Source organism: Mustela lutreola, chromosome 1 (genome assembly GCF_030435805.1).
Source record: "Mustela lutreola isolate mMusLut2 chromosome 1, mMusLut2.pri, whole genome shotgun sequence".
In the NCBI taxonomy this organism is placed as follows: domain Eukaryota; kingdom Metazoa; phylum Chordata; class Mammalia; order Carnivora; family Mustelidae; genus Mustela; species Mustela lutreola.
The window spans coordinates 164,061,362-164,076,001 of NC_081290.1; the positions used below are offsets into that span (position 1 = coordinate 164,061,362).

The 14,640-nt window shown below is 51.3% G+C and overlaps 1 protein-coding gene across 3 annotated transcripts; it reads right to left on the minus strand.

Annotated features, from left to right (window-relative positions):
* Positions 1-147: 147 nt before the first annotated feature.
* CCAR2 (cell cycle and apoptosis regulator 2) lies at positions 148-14,597 on the minus strand. 3 transcript variants are annotated; one of them, XM_059178321.1, is made up of 21 exons: positions 14,440-14,597; positions 13,479-13,573; positions 13,112-13,203; positions 12,614-12,705; positions 12,301-12,415; positions 12,011-12,140; positions 11,732-11,828; positions 8,025-8,144; positions 5,899-6,121; positions 5,704-5,817; positions 5,005-5,168; positions 4,379-4,550; positions 4,061-4,291; positions 3,730-3,951; positions 2,821-2,965; positions 2,607-2,686; positions 2,037-2,183; positions 1,775-1,886; positions 1,483-1,674; positions 1,119-1,324; positions 148-956 (listed from the first exon to the last, which is right to left on the minus strand). In XM_059178321.1, the coding sequence occupies exons 2-21, from the start codon at positions 13,534-13,536 to the stop codon at positions 912-914; spliced, it is 2,757 nt and encodes a 918-aa protein (XP_059034304.1). In that variant the 5' UTR covers positions 13,537-13,573; positions 14,440-14,597; the 3' UTR covers positions 148-911. The 3 variants fall into 3 exon arrangements, with proteins under 3 accessions (XP_059034304.1, XP_059034282.1, XP_059034293.1); XM_059178299.1 differs by having other exon boundaries at positions 2,607-2,689; positions 14,440-14,595; XM_059178310.1 differs by lacking the exon at positions 14,440-14,597 and adding an exon at positions 13,719-14,126 and having other exon boundaries at positions 2,607-2,689.
* Positions 14,598-14,640: the final 43 nt, after the last annotated feature.

Sequence of the window (14,640 nt, forward strand, 5' to 3'; positions counted from 1 at the left end):
AGCACGGGGCGGAGGGGCGGGGCAGCCGGGCGGGGGCAGCCCTTCCCACTGCCCCGCCCCACCATCTGGAAGGAGGGCTGGGAGAAAGGGGGCAGCACAGGACCACCTAGAAGAGGAAAAAGGGAAGAGCTATGGAGGACACGTGGCTTGTTTTTGACTTTGGTTTATTTAAAAAACAAAAAGCCAAAAAAAAAAAAAAAAAAACCAACTTTATATACAAAGTCAAACTGAAACCACGGATTATGGAAAGACTTATGGGGGAACAGGGAAAAAGGCTGGGCCAGAGCCAATACCACATTCTGAACATGGGGAGGTGCTGGTTTCTTCTGGCAAGTCTGGGGTGGCTGGAACACAGTGCTCTCTGGCAGACACAGCCCAACACCAAGAGTTCACTAGCACGGACTCCATTCCTGCGACAGCCAAGGGGAGACCCTTCCCCCAAGAACCTGCTCCTGCACCTAGCAGGACCTGTGCCATCCAGAGGGAGGGCTCAGCCCCGACCAGATTCCATGGCTGTTTCTTCAGTTTATTGGCATCAGACCTTAATGACATATCTGAAAAGCCTTTCCCTCCCCTGTCTTATTCTAAACTGGAAGAGGACAGGAGAAAGCACAAGACTAAAGGGCCCCAGGAGAAATCCCAAGGTGGAGGGCAAAATGACATTCGAGGGGTGCAGAAGGTGTTGGATTTAGTTGTTAAGTGGAACCGGGGTTCCCCACGCATCCGTCGCACATAGCACAGACCCCACCCTGATGGCCTGAGCTCCTCTATGGAGGCTGAGCACAGGGGTCAGCCACCCCTGCCTATGGCTCCCAGGTCCTGCTCCAGCTTCTTTCTGGAACCAAAAGGGCTCTAATGTCAGCAGGCTCCATCGCCGACCTCCCGGGAGGGCAGCTCCTGCGCCAGGCCCCTCAGTTGCTAGGTGCTGGCTCCTCCTTCTCTACCCAGCTGTCCGCCTGGAATGAGAGAGGACTCGAGGAGGAAGGGCCCAGAGGGGAGGCCCACCGACACTCCGCACTGAGACCAGGCTGCAGCAGCAACGCACCCGGGTGGGACACCATGGCCGGCTGCCTCCCAACAGGGCGCCCAGCCATCCAGCTCTCCCGAGGGAGGCTCACCTTCTCAACCATCCGCTGCATCTCCAGCTGCAGCGGGGTCAGGCGCCTCCGGAACTCCTGGAGCAGTCGCTGCAGCTGGTTCTTCTGGCGCTCAGCCGTCCGGGCTGTCTCCTCAGCCTCGGCCAGCCGGCCCCGGAGCTCCTGCATTTCTGCCGCCAGTGTCTTGTTCGTGACCTCCGTGGCCGAAAACCGGTTATGGCTCTCCTCTGGTGGGGGGAAATGGCAGACAGACTGCTGCTAAGTTAAGCACCACAGCCCAGGGCAAGAGGCCTGAAGTGTGAGCAGCGGGACCCCTCCTGGTCTCCAGACACACGCATCTGCGAATTCCCTCTGGGCTGAGTCCCTGTGGCCGTAGGCCACTCACCCAGCTTCAGTTCCAGTGTGTGAATCTTGTTCTCCAGATAGAGCCGTCCGCTGTCCTGCTGCTCTGCACGCTGCAGCAGGTTCCCCACATTGATCAGGCTGCCGTTGTGGGACACCAGGCCTTTGTGTTCCGTGGGGGTGGCACCCGCCACCTTCATGCTTTTCCCCGAAGGAGGCAGCAGGTCCAAGTTTCCTAGAAGGGGCCACGAGAAGAGTGAAGGCTCGGCTCTGCAGAGGAGAGAGCAGCCGGCCCCGCCCCTCCACCCTGGAAGGCACAGGGCAGCAGGACGCACCCAAGAGCACCTCCTCGGGCAGCCCGCCGTCTGGACCCTCCTGCCGGCTGTACTGAAGGCTCCGGTACTGGCAGACGTTCTGGGTCACCACCCTGCTGACCAGCTGTTTGGCCTAGAGAACACCCACAGCCAAGATAGCCCCTGACAAGAGCGCAGGAGCCCGTGGCCCGACGGCACCCCGAGCCCCCCGCAGCAGGCCAGAACGCGCTCGGCTGTCAGGGGAGGCTGGCTCAGAGGAACTTGGGGGATGGGGGGGCGGTACCTGCTCTGCACTGAGCCGGAGCCCAAGGGTGAGCAGGATCCTCTCCAAGTCTCGCCGGTGCAAGTAGCCACACCAGTTGGCATCAAAGAAGACAAAAGCAAGAAGACAGTCCAAAGGGAGCACAGCAGAGGGGTCCAGCTCCTTGGGCTGCAAAAGAGACAAGGACGTAAAAGATTTTCAGACTGCCCTCAAAATGGTGAAATCGCCCAGGACGTAGCCCTCCGAAAAACGAGCGGACACGATCACAAACGGGTGCCCCTTCCATCTGGAGACAGGACCACCAGTATGACCTCCATGCAACCTCTGCCGCACCAGGGGTTGTCCCATGGAGGAGTGGCTTGGGCACCGACATCGGGTACCTCACTCAGAGGCACCCGGGCGGAGACACGGAGGTGTCCTGGATCCCATGGGAGCCCTGCTCCATGAGCCAAGAACCACATTTTGTCTTTTGTCAGTCAGAGGGTGCCAGAAGTTCTATGGTAAAGTCTCCGTCTCCCAGGACTGAGTCCCAGGCCTTGCTTAGCTTCACTGTATGTCAGTGGGGCAGGGGGATCAGGAAAGAGGTCTCACCATGTCCTGAAGAGAAGAGAACTCCATCTCTGATTGGTTTGAGGCAACCGACCGGACCTCCGAATCCTCCAGCTTGGCTCCTGCTACAGGAAGCCTGAGGTAAGCGTGGAGCAGGGGGGGCCCCCCACCCTCACCCTCAGGCCCAGACGCACAGCTGGGACAGGCGAGCACCAGCTGCAAAGCCGGGCGGCCACTCCGCAAGGCAGGCACATACCGAACTCCTCTTCGCCATCATCCCTCAGGAGGAGCAGCTCTGGGTCGAGGGCCATCTCACAGAGGTCCTCGGATGCCTCACCCCGGGGTTTCTCTTCTTCCTCTCCCCCAGAAGATGGAGGTTTGGGCAAAAGCCCATCTTCCTTCTGGAAGCAAAGCAAGAGATGAGAACAGTTACCTGGAACTGCTAACAAGGATAAGAGCTGACATCTGCCCACCGACCGTGTCCAGAAGGGTTCTGTCTACACGGTCTCGTTTACAGCATTCTGTGACAAGAGATTCAGAGTGAACTAAGGCAATTCCCAGGAACCTGGGATTCTCTGTAGGACTCAATCTCAGTCCTGTCAGAAATTAAATTTACTCGACAGGATTTAGGCAAGAGATAGACCCATCTGCTTTTGTAAAGCGTTAAGAAAATGCAGTGTTCTATGGGATGGCTGGGTGGCTCAGTTGTTAAGTGTCTGCCTTCGGTTCAGGTCATGATCCCAGGGTTCCGGGACTGAGTCCTGCATTTGGGCTCCCTGCTCAGGAGGAAGCAGGAAACCTGCTTCTCCTCCTGCCTGCTGCTCCCCGTCCTTGTGCTCTCTCTCTCTCTGACAAATAAAACCTTTAAAAAGAAAATGCAGCGTTCCACTTAACCATCGAGTAGCCAAAACACCTGTCCTCACGGCACAATTAGTGGAGGCTTCGGTGCCACCGTGGCATGCCAGCCTCGCTTCCAGCCCCACTGTCCTTCTAGTGGGGCACACCTCTAGCCACACACCGGCTCCTAGCCAAGTGGCCATGCAGTGGTGGGACAAGGTGCATGCAGGCAGTGAGAGGAACCCCACGGGGCCCCCGGCAGCACCCGCATCCACACGGCACTCCCACGTGCAGCCCCAGTTCTCGCGCGGGCAGCAGAGGTACTCACCGGGGGGGCGTCTGACTCGGCAGCCGTGCCCTCACTCTGTACCTCATCCTTGGCCTCCTTGGCAGCCTCTTCCTTGACTGTTTCTTCTTCCTTGGCCGCCTCCTCCTTCTCAGGTTCAGGCGGGGCCACCACCTTTTCAGGAAGGCTCAGCAGCATCTTATAAATCCTATACCCAAAATCCCTCTGCAGCATCTCCAGAAACAGCTCAGCCAACACCATCACCTTAGGGAAGAGGCAGCACAAGTCCGTGAGCATCAGGAAGAAGGTAATGTTCCAAGCCCTGCCATCTCATATGCCCTCCCACACAGCCTCCCCAGACTCCTACACCTACTTCAAAGGAGATCCTTTCTTTTGGCCTCCGGTCCTCCACAATACTATGTAGGGACAGGTTGACACAGCCAGGGCGTGCCATGATGGCAGGTTCTAGAGGAGGTGGGGGCGCCTCTGGGAGATCGGTGTCCACTTCCTGCTGCGCGGTGGCCTCTGGATTCTCTGCGTTCTGTTTAGAGGTGTCGGCTACTGGCTCTGATATGTCAGCTATCTGCTCCAGAGGCTCTGTGTCCTGTGACAAAAGCCGAGAGCTGTGACCGCCTGGGTCCGGAGGTCAGGGCACCTACTCTGCCCACTGGTCCGCAGGGCTCAGCCTTACCCCAGACACCTCTTGGGTTGGGGCAGCTGCCTCTGCAGCTTTCTGCTGGCACAGGGCCTCCCACTCTTCCAAAGTAGGCATGATGGTCCAGACGTCAGGCAGGTACACCACCACAGTCTGGAGCCGCCTCGGGGGACCCGGCTGCAGGTACTGAAACTCCGCAAAGCGCCACCTGCTCGCAGCAAAAGGAAAAAGGAAGTACTGACCCACAACCTTCGCAAGCAGTTGCTTCAGTTTCCATCAACATTTACTGAGCACATACTGCACGCGCAGCTTTGAAAATATGAACGCAAGAGACCAAGTCCTCAGAAAATGGTTCATCAAATGGGCCGCAGTGAGTACGCAGACAGTGCCTATCCACGGTGCTCCTAGCACGAAGGACCACTAAACGTGGCTGAGGGATCGCATGGGATGAGCTTTAGAGGGTTGGCTGACCCTTGACACCCACACACATTCCTACTCGTGCTCATGATTGGGATAACCATCTGCAAGTGCTGGAGAGAGGGATGAGGTAGGACCGGAGAAGAGAAGAGCACTCACAGGTCAGAAAGGCACAGGAACTCGGCCTCCTAAAGTCTCGCCTATACAACAGACCACACACAGACAAGCCTGGGGCAGCCACTCACCACTTCGTGCAGGCGCTCAAGTCAATGCCAGTCTGGGCTTGCGCACAGCGGATGGCCGTGCGGACTAGCACCTGCGGGTCGCCCTTGGGGTCGAGGCCATCCAGAGAGGGAGACCACTCACCCCCAACCAGCACTGCTTCTTCTTCTTTCCGGCTCAGCAAAAACTGCAAAAATGGATGCAAGATTAAAAAACAAAAACCCATGGGGTGCCTGGGTGGCTCAATTGGTTAAGCAACTGCCTTCAGCTCAGGTCATGATCCTGGAGTCCCAGGATCAAGTCCCACATCGGGCTCCCTACTCAGCAGGAAGTCTGCTTCTCCCTCTAACCCTCTCCCCTCTTGTGCTCGCTTGCTCTCTCATTCTCTCAAATAAATAAAATCTTTAAAAAACAAAACAAAACAACGGATCTCTCCCCATGAGGCAGCTACCACCCCTGGGGAATGAAAGCAGCAGGATGTGGTGAGGAGTGGGGTGGGAAGCAGGGGAGGCTGGATCTCTCTACCCATGCACCAGCCATGTAACTTTTTCTGACAAGAACATCCTGAGCCATGCTGTCCTTCTGATGAAATAGCGATATTCCGGCTCAGGGCTCCCTGTTTCTGTGAGCTCGTGAATAGGAGCCAAGCTGCTGCAAATCTGACAGGGCCTGACCACCCACCACCCACGACGGCCTCCTGCCTCAGGGATGCTAGCTCTCACCTTAATCTGCTTTAGAGGGTGTTCTGGTGTCTCCCTCGGCTCAGCCAGGTCATCCACAAAGAGCATGCAACAACGATAGAACTCCTCCAGTCCCGGGGACGAGAGCAGCAGTACCTGTGCATGGGCGGTGTGAGGGACACACTTGAGAGCTTTCTCCTCCCGCCATGGGACAAGACAGGAGGCCAGTCTACTCACCTTAGAACTATAAGTGGGGTCACTGTCTGCAGGGATGGGTTCAGCACCAGCATCTGGAGCTGGCTCCTTCTCAGAAGATACCTGGATGCGGCTTGGAGGATGGAGGGAAAAGGGCTGGCTCAGAGGGAAGGCTGACAGCCAGCTCAGACACACAGCCAGGAGATCAGAGGGAACCAGGAGGCTGCGGTAGCGGCGCTGGAGCTCTAAGAAGTCACAGTTGGGGCTGGAGGAGGAAAGCAAGGGTATCCAGGATGAGCAAAGACTAAATTATTTTAAAAAATAGAACTATGAAAGACTTGGGGGGAAAAGGGCAAATTATTTTCTAATCTGGGAAGGAAGACATCTCTGAAAAGAAAAAAGATGGATGAGATTTGACCACTAAAATGTTTCAGCCCCTAATGGCAAAGTCAAGTCGAACTGGGAAAGAAAAAAACAGAAAAGCATTTGCAATATATGACAGCCTAAGGCTTACTGTTTTGATCGAAGAGGAGCCCACAAATTACTGACATGTTCACAAGAAGGTTCCCAAGTCAGAGAAAACTGGGAAAATAGACATCTACAGGTACCAGAAAAAGGAGACTTAAAAGCCTGCGAACGTATGCTCAGTCTCACTTTTAATTAAATAAATACAAATCGGACTATCACTTTTCACCTAAGGGACTGACAAGAATCGAAAAGTTGGGTAATATAACACTGCCAGTGGGGAAATGAGCACTTCAGGCCCCATGGGCGAGAAGGGACACCGACGCAGCCTCTTTGAGAGAACTGGCAGTGGGTGTCCAAGTTTAAAATCAGACCCTTGGAGCCACCCACTCCATCTCTAGGAACTGACCTCAGTACACTACTAGCACTTGTCCACACAGACGTCTGCAGAAGGATGTTTATGAGAGCAAAACTCAGGATGACTGAAACATGGGAAAAGAGAACCAGGGACATCAACAGTCTATCCATGTAGTGGAATATTGCACAGGTGCCGAAAAGGATGAGGTCCCTCTAACCAGCGTTAGCATGGAATAAATTCTAAGACACACTGAGCGAAAAAGCAAAATACCACAACAGTGTATACAAGAGGCTTCCGTAGATATTCCGCACAACAGCTGTGTGTGTGGCTGACCGGCAGCAGTCACATGCTGGCTGACGGGAGGAGGCCCTACATGCACCCCTCTCCGTGCTGTGGGGATCATGCTATCCTGCAAGGAGACAGACCTCGGGAGGCAAGCAGGTCAGGGTGGGACACAGGAGAGGCCCTGCCCGGCCCCGCAGAAAGGAACCTGTGATGCCAGCAAGGACAGTGACAGCCCTCGTTCCTTTCCACCTCGAGGAAGAGGTGCCGAGAGGCTGCCCCTCACCTCAGCTTGGGCTTAAGTGAACTTTGCTGCCAGGGCAGTGGCGAGAGCCCCGCCTCCGCACTGCTGGATGGCATCCAGAATCACTCCGTCAGCCTCTTAGTCAATTAGTTCCTAAGTGCACTAGGTAAGCCTGTGGGCCAGAGTCCTTGCACACACTAGAGAGCTCAAGAAATCATTCTGGGGTCCCCTGGAAAATCATTCTGGGCACTCCCAAGGTGCCTATGATCTATACTTTCTACCTGAATTAGAAATGGTATTAGGTACCCGGATTTTAATGTGCACCTTAGTAACAGCCTGGCATCATTATTTCTGCTGATCAAATCAAAGAAGTTCTATCAGGGCACCCATGTCACTGGCACTATGCTGGTCTCAAAATCTGAGATTTAGAAATTAAAAAACTGGGGCACCTGGGTGGCTCAGTGGGTTAAAGCCTCTGCCTTCAGCTCAGGTCATGATCCCAGGGTCCTGGGATCGAGCCCCACATCGGGCTCTCTGCTTGGCGGGGAGCCTGCTTCCTCCTCTCTCTCTCTCTCTCTGCCTGCCTCTCTGCCTACTTATGATCTCTGTCTGTCAAATAAATAAATAAAATCTTAAAAAAAAAGAAATTAAAAAACTGTCCCATTAAGAAACAAACAAAAAGGTCCTAGGCAGGTGACCCTGCACACACACTTCTACTCTTGCACATACTGTACCTCATTTCCACAAGAAACTGTTACCAACTGCAAACCTCACACACACACACCCATCCCCCACCCCAACCCCTGCCGCACCACTCACCTGTCCACAGTATAGGGAGTGAGATGGACCCGGTAAGGAGGCAGGTCATGCCTTGGTTTCTTAGCACCCCAAGGCTCTCCACCAGCCCGCTGTTTGCGTTTCTTGGAGTCATAGTCGTCGCTGGAGGTTGGTCCATCACCAGAAGGAAGAAACCACACTGTTACATTTAAATTTAATACAAAGTGGCCTAAAAGAACTGCAAACAATCTGAATCCCCAACATCAGAGAAATGGATGAAGAAACCACTGCTAGCAGCCACATAACACATTGTTATAAAGTTATTAAAATAGAGATTTAAATCCTTTTAACAGAAAACCACCCACGGTGAGCAAAAAGACATACAGGGTAGTATGGATACAGTAATGCCTCAACCTTGTTAAAAAAAAGTTTCAAAAGACTAAAAAGAAATAAAGTGGGGCCCCTGGCTGGCTCAGTCGGTGAAGCATGTGACTCGATCTCTAGGTTGTGAGTTCAAGCCCCACATTGGGTGCAGATAACACTTACAAAAAAAAATAAAAAGAGAAAAGAAATCTTAAAAAAAAAAAAGAATTAATGATAGATGCCTCTGACTAGTAAGGCTTATGAATAATTTTCTTTTTTGTGTTTTTCTGAACTTTAAAATTTATAGCTAACATGTAATTTTTTTAAATGAGAAAAGATTTTAGTTGATAATTTTAACATGAAACACATATATGGTACCATGCAAAGGATTCTATAAAGGAAGTTTTATTAAGAGACAGCTCTCGTAACAAACCCTTGGCAATACACATTAAAGTCATAAAAACACTCAAACCCTTTGATCCAGTAATTCCACTCTTGAAAATATTATCCCAAGAAAGTTAATTCAAAAGAAAAACATTATAAATAGTTGAAAAATCCAAGCCAAGAGTAAAAAAACCACATTCATATCCAATAATACCTAAACTTTTATAGTAAACAAATACAATAATCATTCAGCCATTAAAACAATCACAAGGATTACACTGCAATATGGAAAAAAATGTTTAATCACAATGCATAAAAATAATCTGGACTCTAAAGTTAAAACTTAAAAAAATCAAAATTAAATTTTAAAAAGTATATATAAAAAGACCACAAAAAAACACAGACCAAAAAAAAGTAGAAGTAATTTCTCTTTTCAAAATTATTTTCTAAAGGTCTTTAAGAATGGTTACCTTTAAAGGGAAAGGAGTGACACATTTTCATAGTATTTTAACATTACATAATAGCATGTACTACTTTATATGTTCTATAATAATTTACTTATGATAGTATCACCACGTTATGAGCTCAAGATGTAAAAACAGAAAAGAAAAACCTTTAGACCATTATAAAATGCCAGACTGTTAAAGGAAAACCCCTATGTCTCACAAGAGAAATAAAACCACTTGTGAGTTCTTCCCGCCCAGGTACGGCACTGACCACAGTCTAGTCTGCTCTTCCCTTCAGACCCACCTGCCTCGCTTCCCTTGTCATTCCAGCCCTGGGCATCTAAGCTCATTACATTTAACAGAGAGTTTTTCAACTTTTCTCTATCTGCCTGGCCCATTTCCCAGTTTATGAGCATCTCCATCCAAAAGCTGCCTTCCACTCTCGCCTTTCCGGGGTGTCGGCACTTCCAGGCTTCTAACAGTCATTCGGACAGCTCTCTTCAGCTCGCCCACGACTGGAGCAAACTCTTCAGTAAATGCTGTCCTCCGCTAGTGACAGTGGATGTCCCACTGAATCCTGGAATTCAATGGCCAGTTTTCTCTCCTTATTGTGAATCGTCAGGAACACATTAGAAAGCAGTACCAGTGGGAGACAGCTCAGGAGCCTCAGCAGGATACTGAGATGGCATCCCACTGGATACACCTGTCCAAAGACCTCAGTAGTTCAGTATTGACAGTCCAACGGGGACATTGTTATCTCCGTCCCAAAACCTGAAATTTAAAATAAAACTTGGCTTCCAGCCAAAACGCTCAAATAGCTTGACTCCTTTGTAAATTGCTGTTCTCCCAGAGTGACCTAACTCCTACTGCCCCCTTTCCTACTTTGCAGATTCTCTGTCCTGACTGCCAGTGGTACCTCCCTGCCAGCGGTAATGTCTTTCTCTAGAAGCCATGACACTGAAGCATGATGGCGAAAGTCATGTAACACAGGCCTTGCACTGGGCTTGGTATGTTCAGGACAATCAAATGCACATGACTGTACAGAAAGACTGAATATGAACCTAGAGCAGAAAGTCAATAGCAACCATTGATTTCCACCCAGGCTACACTATCCCTCAGGGCACTTGCTGCGATTGGGTGATGAGGCCCTTAATAAACTCACAGGATGTGAGAGGTGGAAAGTCCTTGAAAGATGAAGACCAGGAAGATGTACAGGACAAGGGGTGTAGGTGTTTGCAAAATATACCAGTGACTTGAGAAGAGGACAGACACAGTGTTTCAAGTAGTGGAGGCAGGGTGGGAAACAATCCTAGATTGCAGGACCATCCTCCTAGTTAGCATTCATAATGACCTAGCCCAAGGGAACAAACACTAGCTTCAGCAGACTAGCTGCGTCCCTTGTCGAAACTTCTTCTCGGTGTTCCTCCATGCCCTTTTAAGAGTTCACACTGGATTGCTTTATCAGCCCTTATCATGTAATAATCTACTGGCATCTGGAGAAAGGGGATTTTTTCCTTATCAGCACAGTTCTTACTTCAAAAAACAACTTGAATGTGAGAGGATTTTCTGGAGTGATGGAAAATGTTGTAGAGCTTAATTGGGGTGCGGGTTATGTGGCATTTCCCATGTCAAAATTGTCCAGTTGAGATTTGTGCATTTCAATCTATATAATATTTGCAATAAAATTTTTAATCTTAAAAAAGAAAACAAAAACAAAAAAACCAGCAAGTAAACGGCAGGGAGTAGATGGAGGTAGATATGAAAAAGAATGGAAGATGTTGATACTTATTGAAGCTGGGGGGTGAATATATGAGAGTTCATCATCCTTTTCTATTTGCTTTGCTTATATTTGCAATTTTCCCTAGTAAAAAATTAAAATGAGGACCGACAGAAGAACTAAAACAGGTCTTAAGCAAACTAATCCAGAGCTTAACTCCTAGGGATATAAGCAAAACCTTTTCGGGACAGAGTTAAGGCGAGAGAAGGAACACGTGAGCTGGAGAGAACAGGCAGCCTGCTCCCAGCAGTCCCCAGAGCTCACAGGTGACACAGGATGGCCTAGAACACCCCGAAAGTCCCAAATCCACCATGTCAGCTACATATGGGCCATGAAGCTACCAATATGTTCTAGGCACAGGCCTGGACTTCTGGGCAGACTGCAACCTATGGATTCTCACGCTACACTGGTATATAGTGTGTATAAAAAACATCTTATACTAGAAATTAATACATACACTATAAAGTTACATTTTTTTGGACAATTACTATTTCTGGATAGTTTTGATTTTTGGCATCTCCATCTTAAGGACTAGAAATAAAAGGGAAAATTATAAAATTCAATATGGTATTTTGCAAGATGAACTACATCAAATCCCTTCTTGCTGAATAGGTTTATAAAGTTCTAATATTTGCATATATATCTCAATGCATCAGCCTATTTCAGAGGAAAGAGCCCAGGATCTAGTTGCAGAAAGAGAATGTTAGTGTAACAGGTGGCAAAGAGACACTGCCCCTATAGACAAATAAAATATCTTCCCTGTTTGATCGTTCTCTTACCTTCGGCCTTGATCCAATCGTCCGTGAGGGCCCCGAGCAGGAAATCTGTTCAGGTGGCTCAGATGAAGTGTGTGGGATGTTTGGAAGAGACTCAGAGCTACAGAGAAGAAATGGCTGGTGACTCAAAAACCTACATATCTGCCCAACTTCCCTGCCCCTTTCCTCCAGTGACAGCAGTACCCACTTCTATTCTGAGAGCAACAACTGGAGAGTTACAGCCCCATTCAACCAGAGTACCCCCATAAAGCCACACCCCAACATCACGCCACTGGTACGCACGCTTCTGAGGAAAGAGCGGGGGAATCCGGTGAGGCTGGAAGATCAGCTGGGGCTGAGCTCCCAGAATCCCTTGCTTCTGGCCCAGGGCTGCCACATGGAGAAGGGGAGGTGCGGGGGACTTCAGCAGGGGCTGCAGGACAGTAACCAGGAAATTCAGGGCATCCCATGGTTGATCTGCTCACCACCACGCAGCCGCACCCCTTGACAAAAGTAAGGTTCTTGCCCTGCTTTCAGGACACTGGGGCTTCTCTCCCACCCCTTTCCAATGCACATGCCAGAAAGACGCATACCTGGTTGGAGAGCGTTTGCACCTTGACAGCATTCCAGGGCACTGCCTGGCCTGGGTTGTATGCAGCCTTCACCAGCACCTTCTCACCCAGCTGGGGCAGCCGGCCCTTCACCACACTGCCAGCACACAAGCCAGGAGACCCAGTCAGGACAGAGACCCTGGCCAAGCCACCTTGACTGCCCCTAGGAAGCCCTGCCCATCAAGATTTCGCACACCTTGCATAAAAACAGCAAAGCAATGGCTTCAGAGGGGCCCCACCAGCACGTGACAGAATTGAATTCAACAAGCATTGAGGGGACTAACCTCAAGCCTACCTTAGCTGAAAAAAGACCTCTTCATCTACTACCCCGAAGTAGTCATGTAAGCTGGTAACAATGCCAGTGAAGACCCGCTGCTTCTCCCCACCCTGTAAGAGAATAACGCAGTTTGAAAGTAACAGAAAGCAGCTGTCCACACTCCATCGTTAGCATCTCATCTCCAGCCAAACCCCATCCAGCTTCAACAAAATATGGTATCGAGAGTCACATGAAGGAGACACACACGTATAACAATCATAATCTACTGCAAGGAGGAGGAAGAGATCAGACTGATTCTTAGGTCAGAAGCTTCTCCTAGGATTTCCAGCTCTTTAATTCCCTAAAGCCAGAACTTAGGACTCCCCAGTCAGAAAGGGGTCTAGCACGTGCATCCTGGCCCAGGCCAGGAGCACCAGGGAGGATGAACACGGGATGCAGGAATGAAAGCACCAGGCACCCAAGCATGCTGTGGTAGTCTCAGGTGCCGAAACTCACTAGAAAAAGTGCCCAACCTACCTGAAGGTGCCTGGCATTTTGGGACAGGTCTGTGGCCACAGGAGGAGTAAGCAAACCAGGAGGAGGACCCAAAAGAGATGTTGAAGCTGCGCCTATGTGGACAGAGAAGCAATCTCCAGGAGCTGCATCTACCATTTCCAACACTAGAGTCAGAGAGAAGGTATGGTGGACCCAAAGGGCAAAGTGACTCCAAGCAACTCCTCCACAGGGTCTCACTTGCCACCACGGTGCTCATCTCCTATTTTCCTATGAAACGCTGGCAGCAAACTGCACTTGACTAGGGAAACCCCAAGAGCCACATTTTAAAAGACGAACTCCAAAGCACGTAATACCCAGTATGCAGCCAAACAGGGATAAAGGTGATCACCTGAGAAGTTGCGTCCCCCTGGAAGCGGGTTGATCCGCTGGCGCTTAAACTGGGACATTGGGAATGTTGTCCTCTTTCAGAGTCTTAGAAAAAACCTTTAATTGGAAAAGAAAGAAGTTAACAGCTCAGAGAATTTTCCACGGACCCCCAAAAAGTAACAGAGGATCTTAATGAAGGTGAGAAGGAGGAATGAATGGAGAAGATGGAGGGAACATAAAGAGCAGGAAATGCAAAACTTACATTGTTCCAGTCTGCCCTCACAATAAATTAGTGGTGGGTGATACTGTCAAGCTACTTTAAAGAAAAGGAAACTGAAGCTCACAGAGACTGAGACTTGCCCAGGGTCACATCACCAATTAGTGACAAAACTGAGACTCGCACCCAGGTCGCCAACAACTTAGCGCTTAGCGCTCCTCTCACGATGCCACGCCACCCGCAGATGCTTGGGGAGACTGGGAGATCGGAAAGGGCCCCAGGGACATTCATTCATTCAAATACATCCGCCAAAATGCTCCACGCAAGGCCGCGAAATATGGAGGAGGCTGGTGCCGGAGAGAAGGTGTGGGCCCTCTCCCCGGAAGCCCGGCCCGTTGTTCTCCGGACTGGCTGGTGGGAAGGGAGCCCCGTGGCCCGGCCGAACGCGAAGCCGGCAGCGCGCCCGCCCGCCCGCCCTCCTGCTCCGGTACTCCCTGGGCCTTCGCTCCCGCCTCAGCAGCCGCCGACACCGGGCCTCCCGGGCCGGGCCGCGGCGGGGCCACCGTGGGAGGACGAAGGCGCGCGGTTTCTCCTCCTCCCGCCCGCCCCCAGGGCCGAGGCCGTTGCCAGGGAGACGGGACTTGCAGTCCGGAGGGGGGCTCGGCCCCTTCCGCGCCCCGTGCATCTTTGCTGCCCGGCCCTCGCCGCCCCTCGGCCGGGGGAGGAGCGAAGGGGCAGAGGGGCGGCGGGGGGCCCCCCAACCCACCTGCGGGCCAGGGCCGCGACACCGGGGGGACAAAGACACCCGGAACCACCACAGCCGCTGCTGCCGCCACCACCGGAAGCGCCTCTCCGGAAGCGCGACCACTGGTCGGAAGCTGCCACTCTCCCGGATATGGTCCCTCCCTCCTCTCTACCGACTTCTCCCTTCCCCCACGCCGGCCTGCCATCCCGCTCCAACTGTGGA

Excerpts from the sequence above, each read along its gene's own strand:
- CCAR2 (XM_059178299.1), bottom strand. The coding sequence starts at position 13,536 with ATGTCCCAGTTTAAGCGCCAGCGGATCAACCCGCTTCCAGGGGGACGC. Across the intron at positions 1,675-1,774 it reads GCCCGAGGAGGTGCTCTTGG|GAAACTTGGACCTGCTGCCT; the intron begins GTGCGTCCTGCT and ends GGCCCCTTCTAG. Across the intron at positions 1,325-1,482 it reads CACACTGGAACTGAAGCTGG|AGGAGAGCCATAACCGGTTT; the intron begins GTGAGTGGCCTA and ends TCCCCCCACCAG.